This window comes from Schistocerca serialis, chromosome 1 (assembly GCF_023864345.2).
Source record: "Schistocerca serialis cubense isolate TAMUIC-IGC-003099 chromosome 1, iqSchSeri2.2, whole genome shotgun sequence".
Classification (NCBI taxonomy): Eukaryota; Metazoa; Arthropoda; class Insecta; order Orthoptera; family Acrididae; genus Schistocerca; species Schistocerca serialis.
In genome coordinates this window covers 1,149,839,263-1,149,859,513 of record NC_064638.1, presented here as the reverse complement: position 1 = coordinate 1,149,859,513, position 20,251 = coordinate 1,149,839,263, and the positions used below count along the sequence as shown (strand labels likewise).

The 20,251-nt window shown below is 39.5% G+C and overlaps 1 protein-coding gene across 1 annotated transcript in view; it reads right to left on the bottom strand.

Annotated features, from left to right (window-relative positions):
* Positions 1–5,592: 5,592 nt before the first annotated feature.
* Positions 5,593–20,251, bottom strand: part of LOC126456083 (zinc finger protein 37-like) — a 77,016-nt gene continuing 62,357 nt past the window's right edge. Inside the window, exon 6 of the mRNA XM_050091842.1 lies at positions 5,593–6,474. Coding sequence (XP_049947799.1) covers positions 5,593–6,474 — 882 coding nt within the window. The remainder of the gene's footprint in view (positions 6,475–20,251) is intronic.

Sequence of the window (20,251 nt, the reverse complement as noted above, 5' to 3'; positions counted from 1 at the left end):
CTTGCCATATCATAACAAAATCAAACTAACATCCCATCATTAGCCACAGCACACGAAAAACGAAACATGACTAGCAGAAACATCAATTCAGGCAACTCCCAACAATGAAATCATTCACTTCACCATGGAGATTGAAAATAACACATAACAATCATTATTCAATGACTGAGCCTAACACTGAAAGCAGCCTGGAAGATACAATTCACTGCATGCCAACTCACATGGATGTGTATCAGTAGCCCAAGATAGGTGTTCTGAAGACACTTGTTTGCAAGGCAAATGCTGTTACCAAGAATAACCATCTCCACAATGAACGCTAACACCTTGCAGTTAATGGCTATTACATATTATCCATAAGGCTTAGTATTTGAAAGCAATGATGGAAATGCCACATCAAGAGGCTAAAGAGGAAGTGTTTACAGTAATGTCTTTCCTACCACATGTACATGGTATTCCTCCCAAAGTACACAGGATCCTCAATAAACATAAAATGAACATAACATTTCCACCAGCACTGAAGATAGCCACTCTAGATGGTTCTATATATAATGAGCAAAGGTTTCACAATGCTGATGTATTTAAGATTTCAAGTGACTGTTGTCTACAATGTGCTGACCAAACAAGACGAAACACCCAGGATGATGCATGGAAAGTCAACACTACAGCTACCTGCTCTAGACTCTCATATTAGCAATAGATCAACAACAAACAAAGCATTCTATGGATTACAATGGCAACCAATGTTCTGCATCCACTTCATCTTTCTAAGATTCAGTCATTAAATAAGCTATTGAAATCCATCTGCAAAGGGATTTACTTAATAGCGATGCAAGCTTCAATTTGTACAAATTAATTGTACAACTTAATAGTACAACTGAAAAATAGTACAACAATTGTACAACTTAATAGTGATGCAAGCTTCAATTTGTACAAATTATGAAATCTCATGTTTTTAACATGCACATCTTAAAGACACAGTACTGTGGTCCCATCGATACTGTGTAAGCATGTAAACAGTTGGTGATCCATAGGTACCATAGGTCCCTTGTACAGAGCATGGAGGCAGGTTGTTTCCCAGAGAGTTACTTTCTTCCAGTTGTTTATGTACATATAAATGGGGGCAGGTGGACACAAAATTTCTACTGTCATCCCTTTTTTGACTCAAGAGATGGCTAGATATGTTCCAATGAAAATAACATGAAGAGAAAATAACTGGTTTTGACTAAATTCCCAAAACCTCATAGACCAGCATCTGTGTGGCTTTCCCTTTTCAGTATTTCCTCCTCTCTGATATTTAAAAATCGTCTTCAAGCTTTCACTAAAATTTGTATCTTCCATAATTCTTTTGATAAAATAGTTACTGCTTCAGATTCAAAATAGGTTACTACCATCCATAATCCAGTGCAATTCAACAAAAAATTACATTTAGCTGTATTATTAAAATTAAAGATTCACTTAATAAACTTTGTATAAAATATCAGGCAATGATAGAAGAAGACTAGATTTTTTTATTTCATTAGAAGACTAGAAATGATTCAGACAATCTGTGAACTCTGAATGACCACAGAGAGTGTTTTGTTTTTTCTTCATTGCATATAACTACATTCAGAAAACATAATTCTTCAAATGATAATGATTTTTTAACAAAATTTCAAGTTACAATTTACATGTTTTATATTATATGCATTATTATTTACAATAATATATGGCAAAGATTGCATTACTCTATTGAATATACCACTCATCATAACCCTTTCAAAATTTGAACAGAGCCAACCCTGTTATCTTTTATTCCCATGAAAAGACACACAAAAGTGTTATCAAGAATTTGTGTATTATTTGGCTGAAGTTAAGCCAAAATAGTCTGGAAGCTATTCATGTAGTAACTAGATAAATTCAGATCATTTTAAAAAAGTTTAAGTCACTCAACAACCATTGAAGATGAGTCATACAGAGAAAGCCTTGGTTGGTTATTAGCTGATTCTATCAGAACAATAGCTTTTGCAACAACGTCCTTTCACACAAAGTATTCTCAGTAGTATTGCAAGCCTAATGTTTAAAACAGAAATAAGGCCTATAAGTTTTCTCTCCCATTATCATCATTATAAACATGTGACTATCATGACTGCTATTATGGTCTCCTTTTACAACCAATAGTTAACTTCTACACAGTCTTGTTGTCAGCACAGAAGTGATATTTCTTTCAGAAAAGAATGTGGTGAGAGATAGAGAGGAAAGGATATTTGCAGATTTTTAGATGTTTCGGTTGACTATAAATCATGAGGGTGGCGTGGGACTCTGCATACTGCAACCTGAAGCATACATTCTTCAACAACAGTGCTCAGAGTTTTCACTATGTTTGCTTTAAAATGCTCTCATATAATGAACTAACACAGTTTCCAATAAGGATCATATAGATTCTGAAATGAGACATCTGAGATGATGTTTCAAAAGAATGGATCAGATAAGAATCATATTAAGTTATCAATCTCTGATAAACATGAATATGAAGCTATTCCACCAACATAAAATGATCTGGAGACAATGCTACTTTTTTCTCAGAGTCGTGGTCAGTAAAACAAACAGAGTCCTTGGCAGGAATGAAGTCACATCAATTTTATGCAGGCAAAAGAAATCCAACCAGAAATAAATTGGTTGCAGTAAGTATGCACATTACACATGCTCAAGCCAGTCAAAATCATTGTTCAATGGCAAAAACAACAAGTACTCAACATCAAACTGAGCAGAAAATGTACTAAGCAAATTAAACGACAGAATAAACAGTTAATTTTCATGGTAGTAGTTACATTCAAAATGCACAAAACATTTGTTTCTTATAAGACAACAATGAGAAATTGCATGTGACCTGTGATGGTTCAGATAATGTCACATACAACTAATGTCTGCATGCTGTTAATGGCCTACAAGAAGTTGTAAGGCAGTTGAAATACATAAAGGTAATTGTTATTGACATTCTATATTGGCTTTATTGAATTCACACTCACGTGTTAACAGGACAGTAGGAAAAACAAATGCACATTATGCTGAAATCTGCCATAGTTTAGTGAATATTCACTTGGTTGAAGTAAACAATTTTAATGGGAAACTTAGCAAATATCATAGAATTTACAGTAACTCAAGCAGAAAAAGCCACTTCTAATTTAATAGGCAGTTAATGAGCAGTATCACAAACATACACCCACATACTGTATTTCACAGGACATCATACCTTTGCCAGTCTTAAAAGACTTATTCTACATGATTACAAACTAACAATGTCATAGCCCAAAACTGAGAAGGAAAGAGGCACTGATACTGGGCAACTTCTGAGAACCATGGTCTCTTTTTGAAGCAGCTACGCTACCCTCTCAATTCTTGATCCAAGGGGAATAAGCAGGCAGATAGCTTGTTGATGTAAGGGTTATCTAATAATAAATCAGTACTTACATGTACAGCTCTTATACTGACAATATATTTACAACATGCTGCCAATACTTTTATAGGTCAGTAGGACAATATTTTTTCCATCAACATATCGATACTTTTTTTCGATATATCAAGGGCCGATAATGATGTTTTTTAAATATCGATACATCTGATTCTCGATATTTTTAAAAACATCAACAGTCCCAGTGGGGCCACCATCACATCAATGATGGGCAATGACAGGACTGAGAAGCAGCCTTCATAGTGAAAAAGAGTTCCCTTCTTCCTCCACACAATGTCTGGGCACTGCCAAGATTGGAAGGGGTAGTATTACTTCACTCACAGTCAATTAAGATGAGGGTAGCCTTCAACCTTATGTCAAAGCTATGGGAGACAGGCTCTTAGTGGAAAATGGGCCAAAACTTGAGGGCTGAATGCTCCAAGTCAGTTAAAAGCCAGCAGTTAGACGGTCAGGATGCACTTGAAAGTTAAGCAGACTTAGTGTTCAGAGCTGGGGACTTAGAGAATTCAGCAGTTCGACTCTGTCTGTTATAGAAACCACTGGCAGACTTCACTGAAAGCAGACAGAACACTGTCTCTGTGTTAGGGTCTGCCCATTCTCAAGGAGAAACCTCCATCAGGGCAGTTAGCTTTGTAGTTGAGACTTAGAACAAACTTTGAAGTAAAGAAATTCTTCCATTGGTCTTTATTCTCAAAGTCACTTGCAAATCCTCACCTATTCACACAAAAGATTATCACACCTAGCCTCTTCAAATTTTTCTCTCCTTGTGGTGAAATTGCTGAATCCCTTATTACAAACTGTATTATTCAGTCCCAGACTATACCAATGTTTAGGATGTGTCACTTTTGGAAAGTAGTTAAAGTGATACATAGTGAAATATTTCAGGTCTTTATAAAGTGCCCCCCTAGATGTGGACTGGAAATACATCTACAGCAAAAAATATGTTAACTCCAAAAATGATTTGTTCAGAAATAGTAACAAAATTTGAAGGTACATTTCTAAAAAGAATATGGGTAAATTAATTGAAGGAGTCTACGAAAAACCCCTGGAGCAACATGGGAATAACGACACCAAAATAGGAAGACCTGTGTACCATATAAATAATATCAGGCATCTGTTAAATAACTGCAAAAATATTGTAAATATTAAGCAAAGCAAGTAGAAAACTCAAATTTTGGTTTCAAAAGCAATTTGCTTTGCAATAAAATCAAATTAGTCTGAGATATATAAGGTTATGAGATAGGATCTAATCCTACAAATAAAACAGATTTTGGTAACTGTCCAGTAAGCAACCAAATCCTTTCCAAAAGATAATTTTATTCCCCAAATTGAAAAATGAGGTAAAATAACCTGATTAAATATAATGGCATCATTACACAAAGGGGAAGGTTGGTCTGTACTACAATCTGAAGACTGGCACAAAAGGAGTAGCCTAGAATACAACAGCACTAAAAATTTCAACACACACTCCATTAACAGTAATTTCCTGAAGTTCAGAGAAACACAATGAGTTTTTATATCTGAACTGTAGGGGTGATACTTAAGTAGTATTGCTCTAACAAAGACTGGTGTCATTTCTGGTAGCATCAGCACTGTTATTCCTTATCATAACTGTGACATCACTACAGCATATGTCAGCTGTTATGAAATGAATACTGATGATAAAAGGAAACTGCAATAACAGGCATGCCAATCAGTTGTTGATGACAACAGGCACAGTAAGATAGGGTTTTCGTTCAAATTTGACATGGCAAAAATACTGACGCACTGGGATGATTATTTGCTTAAAAATTGATTCTATCCAGACTTTTTACATACTTCTGTTGTTTGCAAGGTTTAATATTAAAAATTTTAAACATGTTTCAAAATAACAGGCTTGCCTCCCAATATAAATTTCTGATACAGGACACAAATGAAAACATTCCCTGTCATTCACAACATTTTCATTAATATCCCTGTTGTGACTAGAAAACAAAATATGTAATCACTTATTTTGATTACGTAGTTGGTTAAATTACATAATTTAAAAACGGGAAATATAAAATAATGGAATGTAACTAGGTAAATATATAAACACTTTATCAAAAATTCAATATAAATATGACTAGATAATATTAGGAATGTTGGATAAGTTTTTGGTACATTTACATAACAATGGTTCCTAAATTATTGAGCATTTGAATAACTGAATCTTTTTCAGCATCACTGACATGAGGAAAAAGCAAGTGGTCAGATTTGGTTGCTAAATTAGAACCAAATGTATCACTAAGATCAGAATCAGCTGCACTGGGTGCAAGGGAAATTTCAATTATATTCATATTTTCCTCTGGGTCTGCAGCAAATTCATCTGAGTTGTCTCCCATGATGTTCATGTCAATGTCGTTTGGCTGCTCATTATTTTCACTGGCCAGGAAAGCTTCAAGAAGATTATCTGATTCCTCAATGGCTTCTTGCAGAATATTATTTTCATCCACTAAACTTGCTGTATTTTCTTGTAAAATGTCATCATTTAAAACATCATTCTTAGAAACCAGAAATGCATCAAGGTCATTGGAATCATCATCTACTTCCTGAAAACTTGGAACCTCATTGTTTGAAGTCCCTTGCTGAAGGACAATACCATCATTCAGACTTTCGGCTGCATGAAGAGTGACAGTATCATTTAGAACCATTTCACAGTCAGCCAGCTCTCTGGTCTCAGACACAAAAAAGGTTTCTTGAATTTCATTTCCAATACTGTCTGATGTTAAAAAAGTGAAATACTCTACATCTTCTGAATTGCTACGCTCATCAGTTTTACCATCAGATAAAGCCTCCGCTACTTCTGAAGATTCTAAAAATGACCTTAAGCTTGTATATGTTTTACCTTTCCCTTCTTCACTGCTTATTACTAAATCAGTTTTCCTGGTACTGGGTCTTTTCGTTCCCTGCAATTCTGAACTGGGTACCAACCCTGGTTTTTGATGTCGATCCATGTGTCGTTTTCGATTACTCCAATCAGCAAATCGTTTCCCACAAATTCCACACTGCAATTTAAAATAAAAAATGTTAAAATGGAATTTATTGAGAAATAAAATAAAAAGAAATAAAAGAAAAGAATGAGAAACATGTTAATAGTCTTACAGCCAAAAACATTTGCTCGCAGAACCACTAGTAGGAAAAAATGAAAAATACATAGAATGCAAAAATTACAATTACATGTGACAGAATTGATAACGAGCAGAGAAATGAAATAAGACTATAAATACAGGGTGAAGGCTGACTAGGTTCAGTAGAGGACAAACAGAACTATGACTCGTCAAATTCTTAAATCCTTTTTTATGCAGTCTGCTCAGCTAAAAACTATTGTCACTGTGCTTTTACTGCATTACTGGTCTTTAGGGCAATGTCTTTGCTAAGATTATCTAACAACATATAAACCTTATTATAACAAAGAGATAGAGGGGCTGGCCAGTACTTACCTCAGCTCAGTACAGCCAATAGATACACAAAAAACAGAACCAAAAATTTACGTTCCTAGCTTTCGGAACAAATGTTCCTTCATCAGGGAGGAGAGAGGGGAAAGAAAGGGAAGAAGGGAAAGTGGATTCAGTCACTCACAACCCAGGTTATGAAACAACAGGGAAAGGAAAACAGGGAGGGTAGCAAGGATGGAGGCATGGTTGTCAGAGGGAAGCCAAAGATATTCTACTGTAAGTACTGTGCCAGCTTCAAACCAAAGAGGATGCATACAGAAGTAAAGAGGTATATAGTATAAAGATAAACACAACTATGTAGGATGAAAAGATGCATGAATGGCTAGAGAGAAAAGGGAAAGAGGAGAAGATTGAAGAGTAAATGGGAGTGAGGTTGTTTAACGTAGGTTCAGTCCAGGGGGATGGCGGGATGAAAGGATGTGTTGGAGTGCAAGTTCCCATCTCCGCAGTTCAGAGGGACTGGTGTTGGGTGGGAAGGCCAAATGGCACATACGGTGTAGCAGGTTCTTAGGTCCCGAGAATTATGCTGGAGGGCATGCTCCACTACTGGGTATTGGACATCTCCTAGGTGGACAGTTCGTCTGTGTCCGTTCATGTGCTCAGCCAGTTTAGTTGTTGTCATACCGACGTAAAACGCTGTACAGTGCAGGCATGTCTGCTGATAAATGACATGTGTAGTTTCACATGTGGCCCTGCCTAGAATTTTGTATGTTTTACCAGTAGCGGGGCTGGAGTAGGTGGTTGTGAGGGGATGCATGGCGCAGGTTTTGCAGCGGGGTCGGTTACAGGGGTGGGAACCGCTGGGTAGAGAAGGTAGTCTGGGAATATTGTAGGGTTTAACAAGGATGTTACGGAGGTTAGGGGGGTGGCGAAAGGCAACTCTGGGTGGTGTGGGGAGAATTTTGTCAAGGGATGATCTCATTTCAGGGGTTGACTTGAGAAAGTCATATCCCTGGCAGAGTAATTTGTTGAAGTATTTGAGGCCAGGATAATATTGGGTGACAAGGGGGATGCTTCTGTGTGGTCTGGGGGTAAGAACATTGTTGTTGGATAGGGAGGAATGTATTGCTTGGGAGATCTGTTTGTGGACAAGGTCTGCAGGATAGTTGCGGGAGAGGAAAGCACTGGTCAGGTTATTGGTGTAATTGTTGAGGGATTCGTCACTGGAGCAGATATGTTTGCCATGAATACCTAGGCTGTAGTGAAGGGAGCGCTTGATGTGGAATGGATGGCAGCTATCAAAGTGAAGGTACTGTTGTTTGTTTGTGGGTTTGATATGGACAGAGGTGTGGATGTGAGCTTCAACAAGATCCCCCAGGACTGCACCTACGTTAAACAACCTCACTCCCATTTACTCTTCAGTCTTCTCCTCTTTCCCTTTCCTCTTTAGACATTCACGCATCTTTTCATCCTACATAGTTGTGTTTATCTTTATACTATATACCTCTTTACTTCTGTATGCAGGCGCTGATGACCTCGATGTTGAGCCCCCATAAGCCCCAACACACACTTCTGTATGCATCCTGTTTGGTTTGAAGCTGGCACAGTATTTACAGTAGAATATCTTTGGCTTCCCTCTGACAACCATGCCTCCATCCTTGCTACCCTCCCTGTCTTCCTTTCCCTGTTGCTTCATAACCTGGGTTGTGAGTAACTGAATCCACTTTCCCTTCTTCCCTTTCTCTCCCCTCTCTCCTCCCTGATGAAGAAACTTTTGTTACGAAAGCTAGGAACGAAAATTTTTGGTTCTGTTTTTTGTGTATCTATCGGCGGTACTGAGTTGAGGTATGTACTGGCCAGCCCCTCTATCTCTTTGTTAGTGTTTGTTTCACATCTTTATATGAGATTTTCCATTAATCATTTAGATCACCTATATGGTCCACATCCTTCATTGTTTTGTCCCTTTTGTTAGCTATCACTTACATCTGTCATCTAAACACTTTCTCTTCTTCAGTGTTTTATATATACATAAATAAATATTTTCGTCGCCAACTGTGCTACTTTCATTTTCCTCCTATTATCTTGTTCCGTTTATAGTCCACTTTTCTTTTTTTATTTATTGATTTATTTATTTAACATTCCATAGTTTTAACGTTCGTTATTCGCTGTTTTCCAGCCAACAATCACTGCCAACAATCTCTTCCACACCTACCAGTATCATCCATTTCTGTCGATTTCGTGTTGCTGGCGATAACTTTGTGCCATTGGCTATCTTTCTCTGCCACAGGACAATTTTTTTGGGACATTTCTGCGCCACCCGCGAACTTTTTTGCGGCACACGTGATCTTTTTTGCGGCATGCGCGATCTTTTTTTCGCCACTCGCTATCTCTGTTTTTGAGCAACGTGTGTTCTTTTCCCCTGATCTGGACATACTTGCTTGGTCTAGTTAACTTTTTCTGTATTTTTCTTATTTAGTGGTCTTCCTTTGGTATTGAACATTACCAACACAATTTCTTTCTTTCTCGTCCTTCCCTCCATGTTTTATTCCTTCTTATGATTACTACTTTAACTTTAGTTATTTAGTTTCCCTACCCACCAGTTACCCACTATGTACCCTAATCCTATACCACATTATTTACATTCATTCCGGAAACATGCATTCACCGTAGCCAAACTGCAATCCCACATACTTTTCCTCCGGTCCTACTTAACCTTTGGAATTACCCGTAAAGGACTTACCTTAAAAGTTCCCTTCTCTGGGTGCAATTCCTCCTTCCACCGGTCTCTCCTGGACTTCCAGAACCTTCAATCTTTAGCCCTTACCCAACTTGTCCTGAATCTCTACACTACTTCATGTAACCACCACTCCCAACAGCTCCTATCTCTCTTCAAAGTCCTCCACCTCTCAAACCCTTGCTTGGAGAACACACTCAGGAACATCATCCTAGAAGTCAGCTGCAAACTTGAGTTCCATGCCACACACCACCTGAAAAAACTATCCACAGTGCTAGTGCAACACCTAAGGAGTGGGGTCCCTCTCCCTATCCCTCACAAACACCAACCACAACAGAATCTTCAACAAACCCCCCTCATAGCCAACAAACCTAGCCTAGCCACCCTACTCAATCTCCCCATCCCAGCACATACCCCACACAGACCAAATCTCAACTATAACCACAGTCAAATGCCACATATCACCAGTCCCAATTCAGTTCTAAACCTCTCATCCAGATCCCTCTCTCCTCCAGACACATCTGTTCTATCAAAAGGCTTAACCTTTAGCCCCATGCCTAAATTCAACCACACTGCCCTGGTTAAAGATCTCCTCTCATTCACCCAGAACCTCAACTGGAAATATCACTTCACTACCCAAACACAGCCCCCAAATACTAGACCCAGTGTTGAACCCTGTCTAGAACAGTTCCGACCGCCTTCTCAAAGGGATCCTCCTACCCTCCCCCAAAACCATCCCTTGCAGACATTTCAGGAATTCCTCACATCCAGTGTTGCCTCCCAGTCATTCTTGAAGAACATCCCGACAACCCCCAACATCACCCCAGCTGAATCCCGTCCCATTAAGGAGCTGAAAACAGACCACTCTATTGTCATCCTCCCGGCGGATAAAGGCTCCACAACTGTGGTACTTGACTGTGTGGAATATGTGGCAGAAGGACTGCTTCAAGTCTCCGACAACTCAACCTACAAAGCTGTTACCCAGGATCCCATTCCCTCCATCCAGACTCAGCTGCAGAAAATCCTAAAAATCCAAGGTTCCTCACAAGGCCTCACAATGGCTTCCATAGACTTACTCACTCCACCTGAGCCACATACCCCTACCTTCTACCTATTACCCAAAATCCACAAAGAGAACCATCCTGGCCGTCCCATTGTAGCAGGCTTCAAAGCCCCAACAGAACGTATCTCAGCTCTGGTAGACCAACACCTCCAACCTATCACCCGCAGACTCCCATCCTACATCAAAGACACAAACCACTTCCTAGAACGCCTCAAATCCATTCCCACTCTTCTCCCACCTGAAATCTTTCTTGTCACCATAGATGCTACTTCCCTTTACACAAACATCCCACATACCCATGGTCTCTCTGCCCTTGAGCAGTACCTCTCCCAACGCCCACCCGAAGATCTTCCAAAACCTCGTTCCTTATCACACTAACCAACTTCATCCTCACCCATAATTACTTCACTTTTGAAGGCCAGACCTACAAACAAATCAGGGGAACAGCCATGGGAACCAGAATGGCTCCGTCCTATGCCAACCTCTTCATGGGCCGCATGGAGGAGGCTTTCCTGAAGACCCAACAGCTGCTTCCCCTGGCCTGGTATAGGTTTATAGATGACATCTTTGTGGTCTGGACTCATGGTGAAGAAACACTCCTTAATTTCCTCCATAAACTCAACTCCTTTACAAATGTAAATTTCACCTGGCCCTTCTCCAAAATCCAAGCCACCTTCCTGGATGTTGACCTTCATCTTGTTGAAGCTCACATCCACACCTCTGTCCATATCAAACCCACAAACAAACAACAGTACCTTCATTTTGATAGCTGCCATCCATTCCACATCAAACACTCCCTTCCCTACAGCCTAGGTATTCGTGGCAAACGTATCTGCTCCAGTGACGAATCCCTCAACAATTACACCAATAAACTGACCAGTGCTTTCCTCTCCCGCAACTATCCTGCAGACCTTGTCCACAAACAGATCTCCCAAGCAATACATTCGTCCCCGTCCAACAACAATGTTCTTACCTCCAGACCACACAGAAGCATCCCCCTTGTCACCCAATATTATCCTGGCCTCGAATACATCAACAAATTACTCCGCCAGGGATATGACTTTCTCAAGTCAACCCCTGAAATGAGACCATCCCTTGACAAAATTCTCCCCACACCACCCAGAGTTGCCTTTCGTCACCCCCCTAACCTCCGTAACATCCTTGTTAAACCCTACAATATTCCCAGACTACCTTCTCTACCCAGCGGTTCCTACCCCTGTAACTGACCCCGTTGCAAAACCTGCCCCATGCATCCCCTCACAACCACCTACTCCAGCCCCGCTACTGGTAAAACATACATAATTCTAGGCAGGGCCACATGTGAAACTACACGTCATTTATCAGCAGACATGCCTGCACTGTACAGCCTTTTACATCGGTATGACAACAACTAAACTGGCTGAGCGCATGAACGGACACAGACGAACTGTCCGCCTAGGAGATGCCCAATGCCCAGTAGCGGAGCATGCCCTCCAGCACAATTCTAGGGACCTAAGAACCTGCTACACTGTATGTGCCATCTGGCTTCTCCCACCCAACACCAGTCCCTCTGAACTGCGGAGATGGGAACTTGCACTCCAACACATCCTTTCATCCCACCATCCCCCTGGAATGAACCTACGTTAAACAACCTCACTCCCATTTACTCTTCAGTCTTCTCCTCTTTCCCTTTTCTCTCTAGCCATTCATGCATCTTTTCATCCTACATAGTTGTGTTTATCTTTATACTATATACCTCTTTACTTCTGTATGCATCCTCTTTGGTTTGAAGCTGGCACAGTACTTACAGTAGAATACCTTTGGCTTCCCACTGACAACCATGCCTCCATCCTTGCTACCCTCCCTGTTTTCCTTTCCCTTTTGCTTCATAACCTGGGTTGTGAGTAACTGAATCCACTTTCCCTTCATCCCTTTCTTTCCACTCTCTCCTCCCCGCCGAAGGAACATTTGTTCCGAAAGCTAGGAACGTAAATTTTCGGTTCTGTTTTTTGTGTATCTATCGGCTGTACTGAGCTGAGGTAAGTACTGGCCAGCCCCTCTATCTCTTTGTTAGTATTTGTTTCACATCTTTATATGAGATTTTCCAGTAATCATTTAAACCTTATTATATGTCTCACAGTAAACTCATCAGAGTCAAAATTTGCATTCCACTGTCTGAACAGAACCACAATTTGTAGAACAGGTGCGGTATATAGGTACAGTATTAAAGACAAGACCATTTGTAATCCATGGAAACTACTGCTACAAGTTGATCTGTAGTTTACTTTTAATATTACATTCAAACACGCAAGTAAATAAACAATATGAGTTCTGATTTGCCATGTTATTTCTGAGCAGCAACAGACTGAGTGTGAAAGTATCATAAAATGAAATAAGAAAGATTTTGGTCATGGAAGGTCCTTGGTGAAATATAAACAATAGATGGGTTAAAGGCAGATGTGTACAGTCTTTCTAATACTGCAGGATATAAACCTCTCACTATGACTATGTAAAGGCAGCAAATATATATTTCACATCACTCATTTCATTTAATGAATATAATTACAGCAATGTATTTTTACACAAACATCATTTACACAATTTAATTTGAAACAAGACATTCCATTGATTTCACAACTACCTTTATGTTTGGCTCAATTTTTGTGACAGACAAGCTCAAAATTGACTCTAAATTGTCATTCATCAAGCAGTTCCTATTTTTTTGATTTCTTAATATTCCTTACGAAAAAGTTCATTCCCATATATACATTGATCCAAAGAGGCTGGCACATTTTAGGGCATTATCTACCAATACTTATAACATTGTTCTCATTGACACAACAATAGAAATTCAGCAGATTTGCTTCATTGAATTTAATTTGGACTATCCCATCATTTCGGAGAGGGAATGACAGATGAGTAAAAAAATAAATTACAAGAATGAAAGGTGAGAAATGGCTGCCATCAGATTACTGGCAGGCCGCATGCAGCCAACAGTCTGGTCATCCATAGGTAAAGATAACAGCTCACCGTATAGCTGTAGTGCTGAGTAATTGACAGGCACATACACACGTCTGAAAATACTGCAACGCTTTTGAACAATGTCCTTATTCAGAGACAACAAGTACACTGTACACATATTCATATGTACACCTGTACAGCTCAACTGTCCTGATCGATTACTTGTACCAACATTGTAGCTAGACCTATGGAAAGAGGCTGTATTGGGAAGAGCGGGTGAAGTGTGAAATGAGGTGGGAAGGGCGAGAAAGGGCTGGACGGAAAACCAGCTGACATTTGGGAGGGGCTAGCAACAAGTGCATGGAATACAAATGTGGCACCTAACCGTATCCCTTTGCCATGGTCTCAGCCACTTACTGTCATGCCCACACACAAGGAAATTCCTACCCATAATTGTCCCCTCCCTTCCCCAACCAAAGAGGTGTTTTGCTGCCCAATCAATCTACAAAATACTTAAGTCTACCCTTTCATCACAACTACTCCAAGTTCCTTGCCACATGAGTCATAGGCCTGTGGAAGACTCAGGTGCAAGATGTGTCCTATACAACCATTCAAAACGTCCTGTTCCACTCTCAGCACAGGAATATTCTGTTCTAGACACAAAGGAATTAAATATATTAGTTGCTAGTGGGCACTGGTTAATATCAATGGGGCAAGTTGAAAACTTGTGCTGGACCATTATATGAACCTGGGTCTCACGCTTACTACACCACCCCAACACAGTGTTCATCACAACTGCATGGACAACCCTAGTGTGTCTCCTGCCAGACCCAAATTCCCACCTTATAATGCACACTACTGATGTAGTGCCCCTGTTCATAAGCTTCATTAATCGTGGCATCTTACCGATTCCTGTCTGAAAGAACAGACACCACATACATATAATTAAGGTGATGACAGACAATGATTTCTTCAGGACAGATGCCCGTTAAGTTCAAACTCTTACTGGAATCAGCAAGATGCCACAAGTGATGTGGCTAATGAGCAAGGGCACTACATCACTAGTGTGAGTTATAAGCTGCGAATTTGTGTCTGATGGGAGGAGGGTTAGGGTAGTCCATGCAGCTGTGGTGACCACTTTGCCCTGATGGAACATTGGTCAGTGCAACTTCCTAGTTAGCAGGAAACCCAGGTTTGAATCCCAGACCGGCACAAATTTTCAACCTGCCGCATTCATATAAACCATTGCCCACTGGCAGCTAATGTCTTTAATTGCTTTGCGTCCTGATTCACAGTGGCTGCAAGATCAAAATGGTGTCTGTTCTTTCGGACATGCCAAAAGAGCAGACTGCTATTCTGTCACAGGCATAGTCACTTGTGAAAACAGTCATATCATACACCAGCTCTGCTGTAACTGTTGCACAGCCTTTCATGTGTGTATGACCACCAACTAGATGTCCACCCACATGAATGGCCACCATTAATTACAGTGTGGCTGAGAGCAGAGTTGCGTACATGCTTCTGAGCACAACATGCTCAACTTCATGGCTGTTTAACACCCCCCCCCCCCCCCCCCCCATACCAACTTCTCTACATGGGGACTGCCTCACAACACATGCTCGCATCCCACGATCCTACGGGTCTCAGTCTCCACCTGCCCCCGTCTAACACACACCTGTGCGCCATCCCCTCCCCACAGCATTCATTTTATTCTCATGCTCACCAGCCTTCAGTCTCCCTCTTCTTCAGTTCTATCTTTCCCTCCCAGTCCACCTGTCCTCAACACTGTGTGCCGTAGGCAGTTATCTCTGCCTCAGCCATAATGAGCTCACTGGTAGTGCATTCCTACTCCACGTGCTTGTTGCCTCTTGCTACCAGCCACCCCTTCCCCTTCCATACCTTCTTCCCACTCCTCATTTCCTTTCTCCCTTCACCCCCTCCACCCAACACTATGAGTCATCCCAGTTCAGCTGCAGTGCCAGAACAACAAAGGTATGCATGCCTGTGTGTTTCTGGACTAGCAGCTCTGAAGAAGCACATTGCCCGAAAGCTTAGTATTGTTTCCAGTCTTGTTCATGTACCTGTAAACTACTCAGAGCCTCAAATGTATGGTTTGTTCTTACCTATACTGCTTGCTATACTAAGAAGTAATAATTGTGATTCACTGGACATAAAATCATGCATGTGCCATCAGTAATGAAGTGAGCCCAGACAAATCAGACTGATTACTTAAATCAGCAATAAAATTAACAATTTACTCATAGACCAATTTATACTAGCAAGCAAGGTTCAAAACATAAATGTTCACTATCTAGAAAAGTGCTTGCTGTTTTACAAGTTACTTTCAACTAAGCAAGTAGTGAGTAGACAATGAGGTTTTTACTTAAATTGAGCCAGAATACAAAATAAAGATGTTAGGAAGCTAGTAAATTTGTTAAAGCCTTACAATATTAATGTACAAAAAGGATTTACTGAGAAAATTTGAAACAGATACTGACATCCAATACATTACAATAATTTCAATTGTGAGGATAAGTATAGTTTGTCACAAGCACACTACCTGCCCTCTTTGAAGAGAGTATTTATAGAAATATTTCTCATTTTCACAAAACATGTGGGAAACATTTCAAGGTAATGAAAGAATGGAGTTACTAAGATACATGTTCCAGAGCCGAAAGTTCATGTCGACAGTACTGAACTAAAAACTTTATATCAAGAAGCACTGTAACAAAGAAAGCAGAAAGCTCAAAAATAACAGAAGTGAAAAAATATTATATGCAACGCAAACTGCAACTGCTGTGTGAAGGAAGTTATCACCAGCCCACAAACACTACTACACCAATGAAAAATTCTGCACTGTGAAAATACTTAAACAACATGAATAGTACAATCACCTATAGCCCTGAAGTTGCAAGTATACAGAATTTTAAGACTTTCCTCACAGTTTTCCAGTTATTTTTTTATATCATTAAGATAAGAACTTGAGTATCGTGAAACAGGTAAAAAATTAAATAAGCGGCTGAAATGCTGAATATGTGCTATGAGAGGTAGCTAAAAAAATACGTATCGTAATTTCATTCTTTCTCACAGTATGGCTGTATGGCACACTGGTCAGTTTGTAGGATTCCATAAGAAAATCTAGGGTGACACCCCTTGCAATCTTTAAGATAGGTTGTGAAGACTGTAGTAAATTTGATTTCACATTCAGCTGTGAAAAAGATGTGCTGCCAATCGATTCTGCACAATCTCATGATTCAAAAATAGGCTTGTGTCAGTTTGGTGGAAACGTTCAAAAAATTTGACTGGGAGAATGCAAAATCGTATACAAGATTGTAACTGGACATAAAACTTGGATGTATTTCTACGAGCCCTAAACTAAGCAGCAATGTCCAAGCTGAGGTGAAACCAAAAAAAAGACACTTGTTTGCAAAGCACAATGACTGAATGTGGCTTTTGATGCATTGGACATGTCCCACATGTCCCAGCATTTGCTTTAGAGAGTCAAATGTTGAATGCTGTACGGCAACCTGTTTGCCACAAGTCATTAATGAAATTAAAAAAAAAAAATGAAAACTTCACATCATTTTTCATCATGACAATGCCACTGCCACACAGTTGTCAAACAATTGATTATTTGTTAAGAACTGCATTATACAAGCTGCATTATGCAACACACAGCTGTACTAGCTCTTTTATTTTTGACCACCAATTTTGGTCAATTTCAGACTATCCATGGGCAGGGACAGGAAAAAATTGTTTTATGTTATGGTTAAATTAGATACCGTTTTTTTTTTTTTTTTTTTTTTTTTTTTTTTTTTTGCCAAATTCAGTGTTATTTTGTTGCCAAATTCAGTGCTATTTCATTACCCAATTTGTTTCTTAGTCAATTTCACTGCTACCTTTTCGCCAATTTTGATATTATTTGTTTCCAATTTTGGTGCTATTTTTTTCTGGCAAGTTCACCATTATTTTTTTGCCAAATCTGGTGATTTTTAAAATCAAATTCAGTACAATTTTTTTCAATTTTGGTGTTTTTTTTCCAATCGTGGTGTTTTTTCTGACACTTATAGTGCTTTTTTCCAATTTTGGTGCTATTTTTGGTGTTACATCATACTTCTTTACAAACAAAATGAACTGTCATTTTAAGATTATACATGAATCTCAGCCTTGATGAAAAAGAAGGAAAAATGCAAATTCAGCATTGGTACACTTTCATCCTCATAGACAATGGCAAAATTTCACTAAAATTTACACTACAATATAGCACCAGTAATCCCCAAAGCAAACACCAATGTATAAAACAGCTTCATATATCTGATTACTTTACAACTGTTAGACCTGGTGGTCTCACAGTAAAGCACGTAACAGAAACCAAGAGGTTGTGGGTTGGAGTCCCAGTCCCACAACAGATATTTTCCATCTGCCTTTAATCTAGCCTTCACCTCTCACTGATGTGGAGAATCACCAGGAATGACATGCTGTTCGGATTCCATGTCAAACTGTGGGTCCCCTTTCACCGGTTGGAGAAATAGGATAGATTATGAACACACTCATTGCTGAAGGGGCGTCTAATTGTAAGACTTGCACTCAGCTAGTGAGGCATACACAATTACTTTACCAGTGAGTTAAATGTCTTACATTACATTTCATGTCAAGTATCTAAAAGTTTGTTAGAAGTCACTAAGTGCTCTCATTATCGAACACTGGATGACGATGTTGCCATTGTGGTCTTCAGTCCAAAGACTGGTTTGGTGCAGCTCTTCATGCTACTCTCTTCTATGCAAGCCTCTTCATTTCCAAATAATTACTGCAACCTACTTCCTTCTGAATCTGCTTACTGCATTCATCTCTTAGTCTCGCTCTGTGGTTACCATCCCTCTACTCTTCCCTCCAATATTACATTGATGATCCCTTGATCTCTCAGAATGTGTTCTACCAAACAATCGCTTCTTCTGGTCAGGTTGTGCCACAAATTTCTTTTCTCTCCACTTCTATTCAGTACCACCTCATTAGTTACATGATCTACCCACCTAATCTTCTGTTTTCTTCAGTGGAATCACATACAAAAGCCTCTATTCTCTTCTTGTCTAAACATTTATCATCCACGTTTCAATTCCATACATGGCTACACTCCATACAAATACTTTCAGTAAAGACTTCCTGACAATTACATCTATATTCAATGTTCACAAATTTCTCTTCTTCAGAAACGACAATTATGGAAGGGATAGATTGCTACTTATTGTAAAGATGACACGTTGAGTTGCAGACAGGCACATCAAAAAGACTGTTACTCACTAAGATTTTGGATAAAGCCTTCACCAGATGAGAAAAAAACAGATACGTATTCACACAAGCAAGCACATAGCTCACACACATCGCTGCTACCTGTGGCTGCTAATGCTAGTCATGTGTGTGAGAGGTGTGCTTGCTTGTGTGAATGTGTGTGTGCTTTCCTTTTCTGATGAAGGCTTTGGGCAAAAGCTTAATGTGTAAAAGTCTTTTTGTTGTGCCCATCTGCAGCTCATCTTTATAGTAAGAAGAAATCTATCCTTTTTCATAATTGTTGATATTCCAACCTGAACTTGCTACTGATTTTTCTTTCCATTGCCAGTCAACATTTTATATCCTCTTTGCTTCGGCCATCATCAGTTAGCTTGCTGCCCAAATAGCAAAACTCATCTACTATTTTAAGCATCTTGTTTCCTAATCTAACTCCCTCAGCATCACCTGATTTAATTTAATAACCAATGCTGTACAACCACAATAAAGTCATGAGATGTTCAATTGACTCTTTTATTAGAACATGTTGCGTGTTTTGGGATTACACCCATCTTCAGACATCTGTTACAAAAAAGTACAAAACATAAGTTAACACCATACTCAACACGTTTCAACGTTACAGAAAATGAGATCTGGTCATATGAGTTACATACCACAAACTTCAACTCCTTGGTAACCATCCAGGCGTACAGCCTTGACAACTCAAAGAAAGTGTCAAATAACATATGACTATAACTGCGACACAAACAGTCTTCAAGCAGAGCGTATACTGACACTAAACAAGTCAACTAGCAGCGAAGCGGCCTCGGTAGGGGATGCTGCATGGTCATGTGCTCCATGCATTCACATATAATTTAATAATAATATACTCAGCATATAACATCTAACAGGGTGTAATTTTGACTAACAACCGGAATAGTACTTCCGTACACATTAACACTAAAAGATTTTATAATTTTTTTTTTTTTAAATTCCAAATTTTTTTACATTGCCATACTATACCTATAGCCAGTAGTGGCACTAAGCACAACTCAAACCATATGTCAATATAAAATAAATAATGGGGGGTGGGGGAGGGGGGGGGGGGGAGTTCCTCCTTGAATAAACCTTTCAACCTCTCAAATCTCTAAAACAATACCACCAAATTAAATATAACCAACATTATCTGCCATAAACTACAACCCTGTGTTCAGCCCGCATATGCAAATGTCTTAGGCGCCATCTGTTAAGGCCAATGGCAACCACATCGGCGGCAGCCAACCGACTATCAAATAACAGCCAAGTGACGTTCATGGGCCATGAATGCTCAAATAGAAGCCAAAACACACACACGTGGGTTATACCATATACATTCCTTACATAAACTA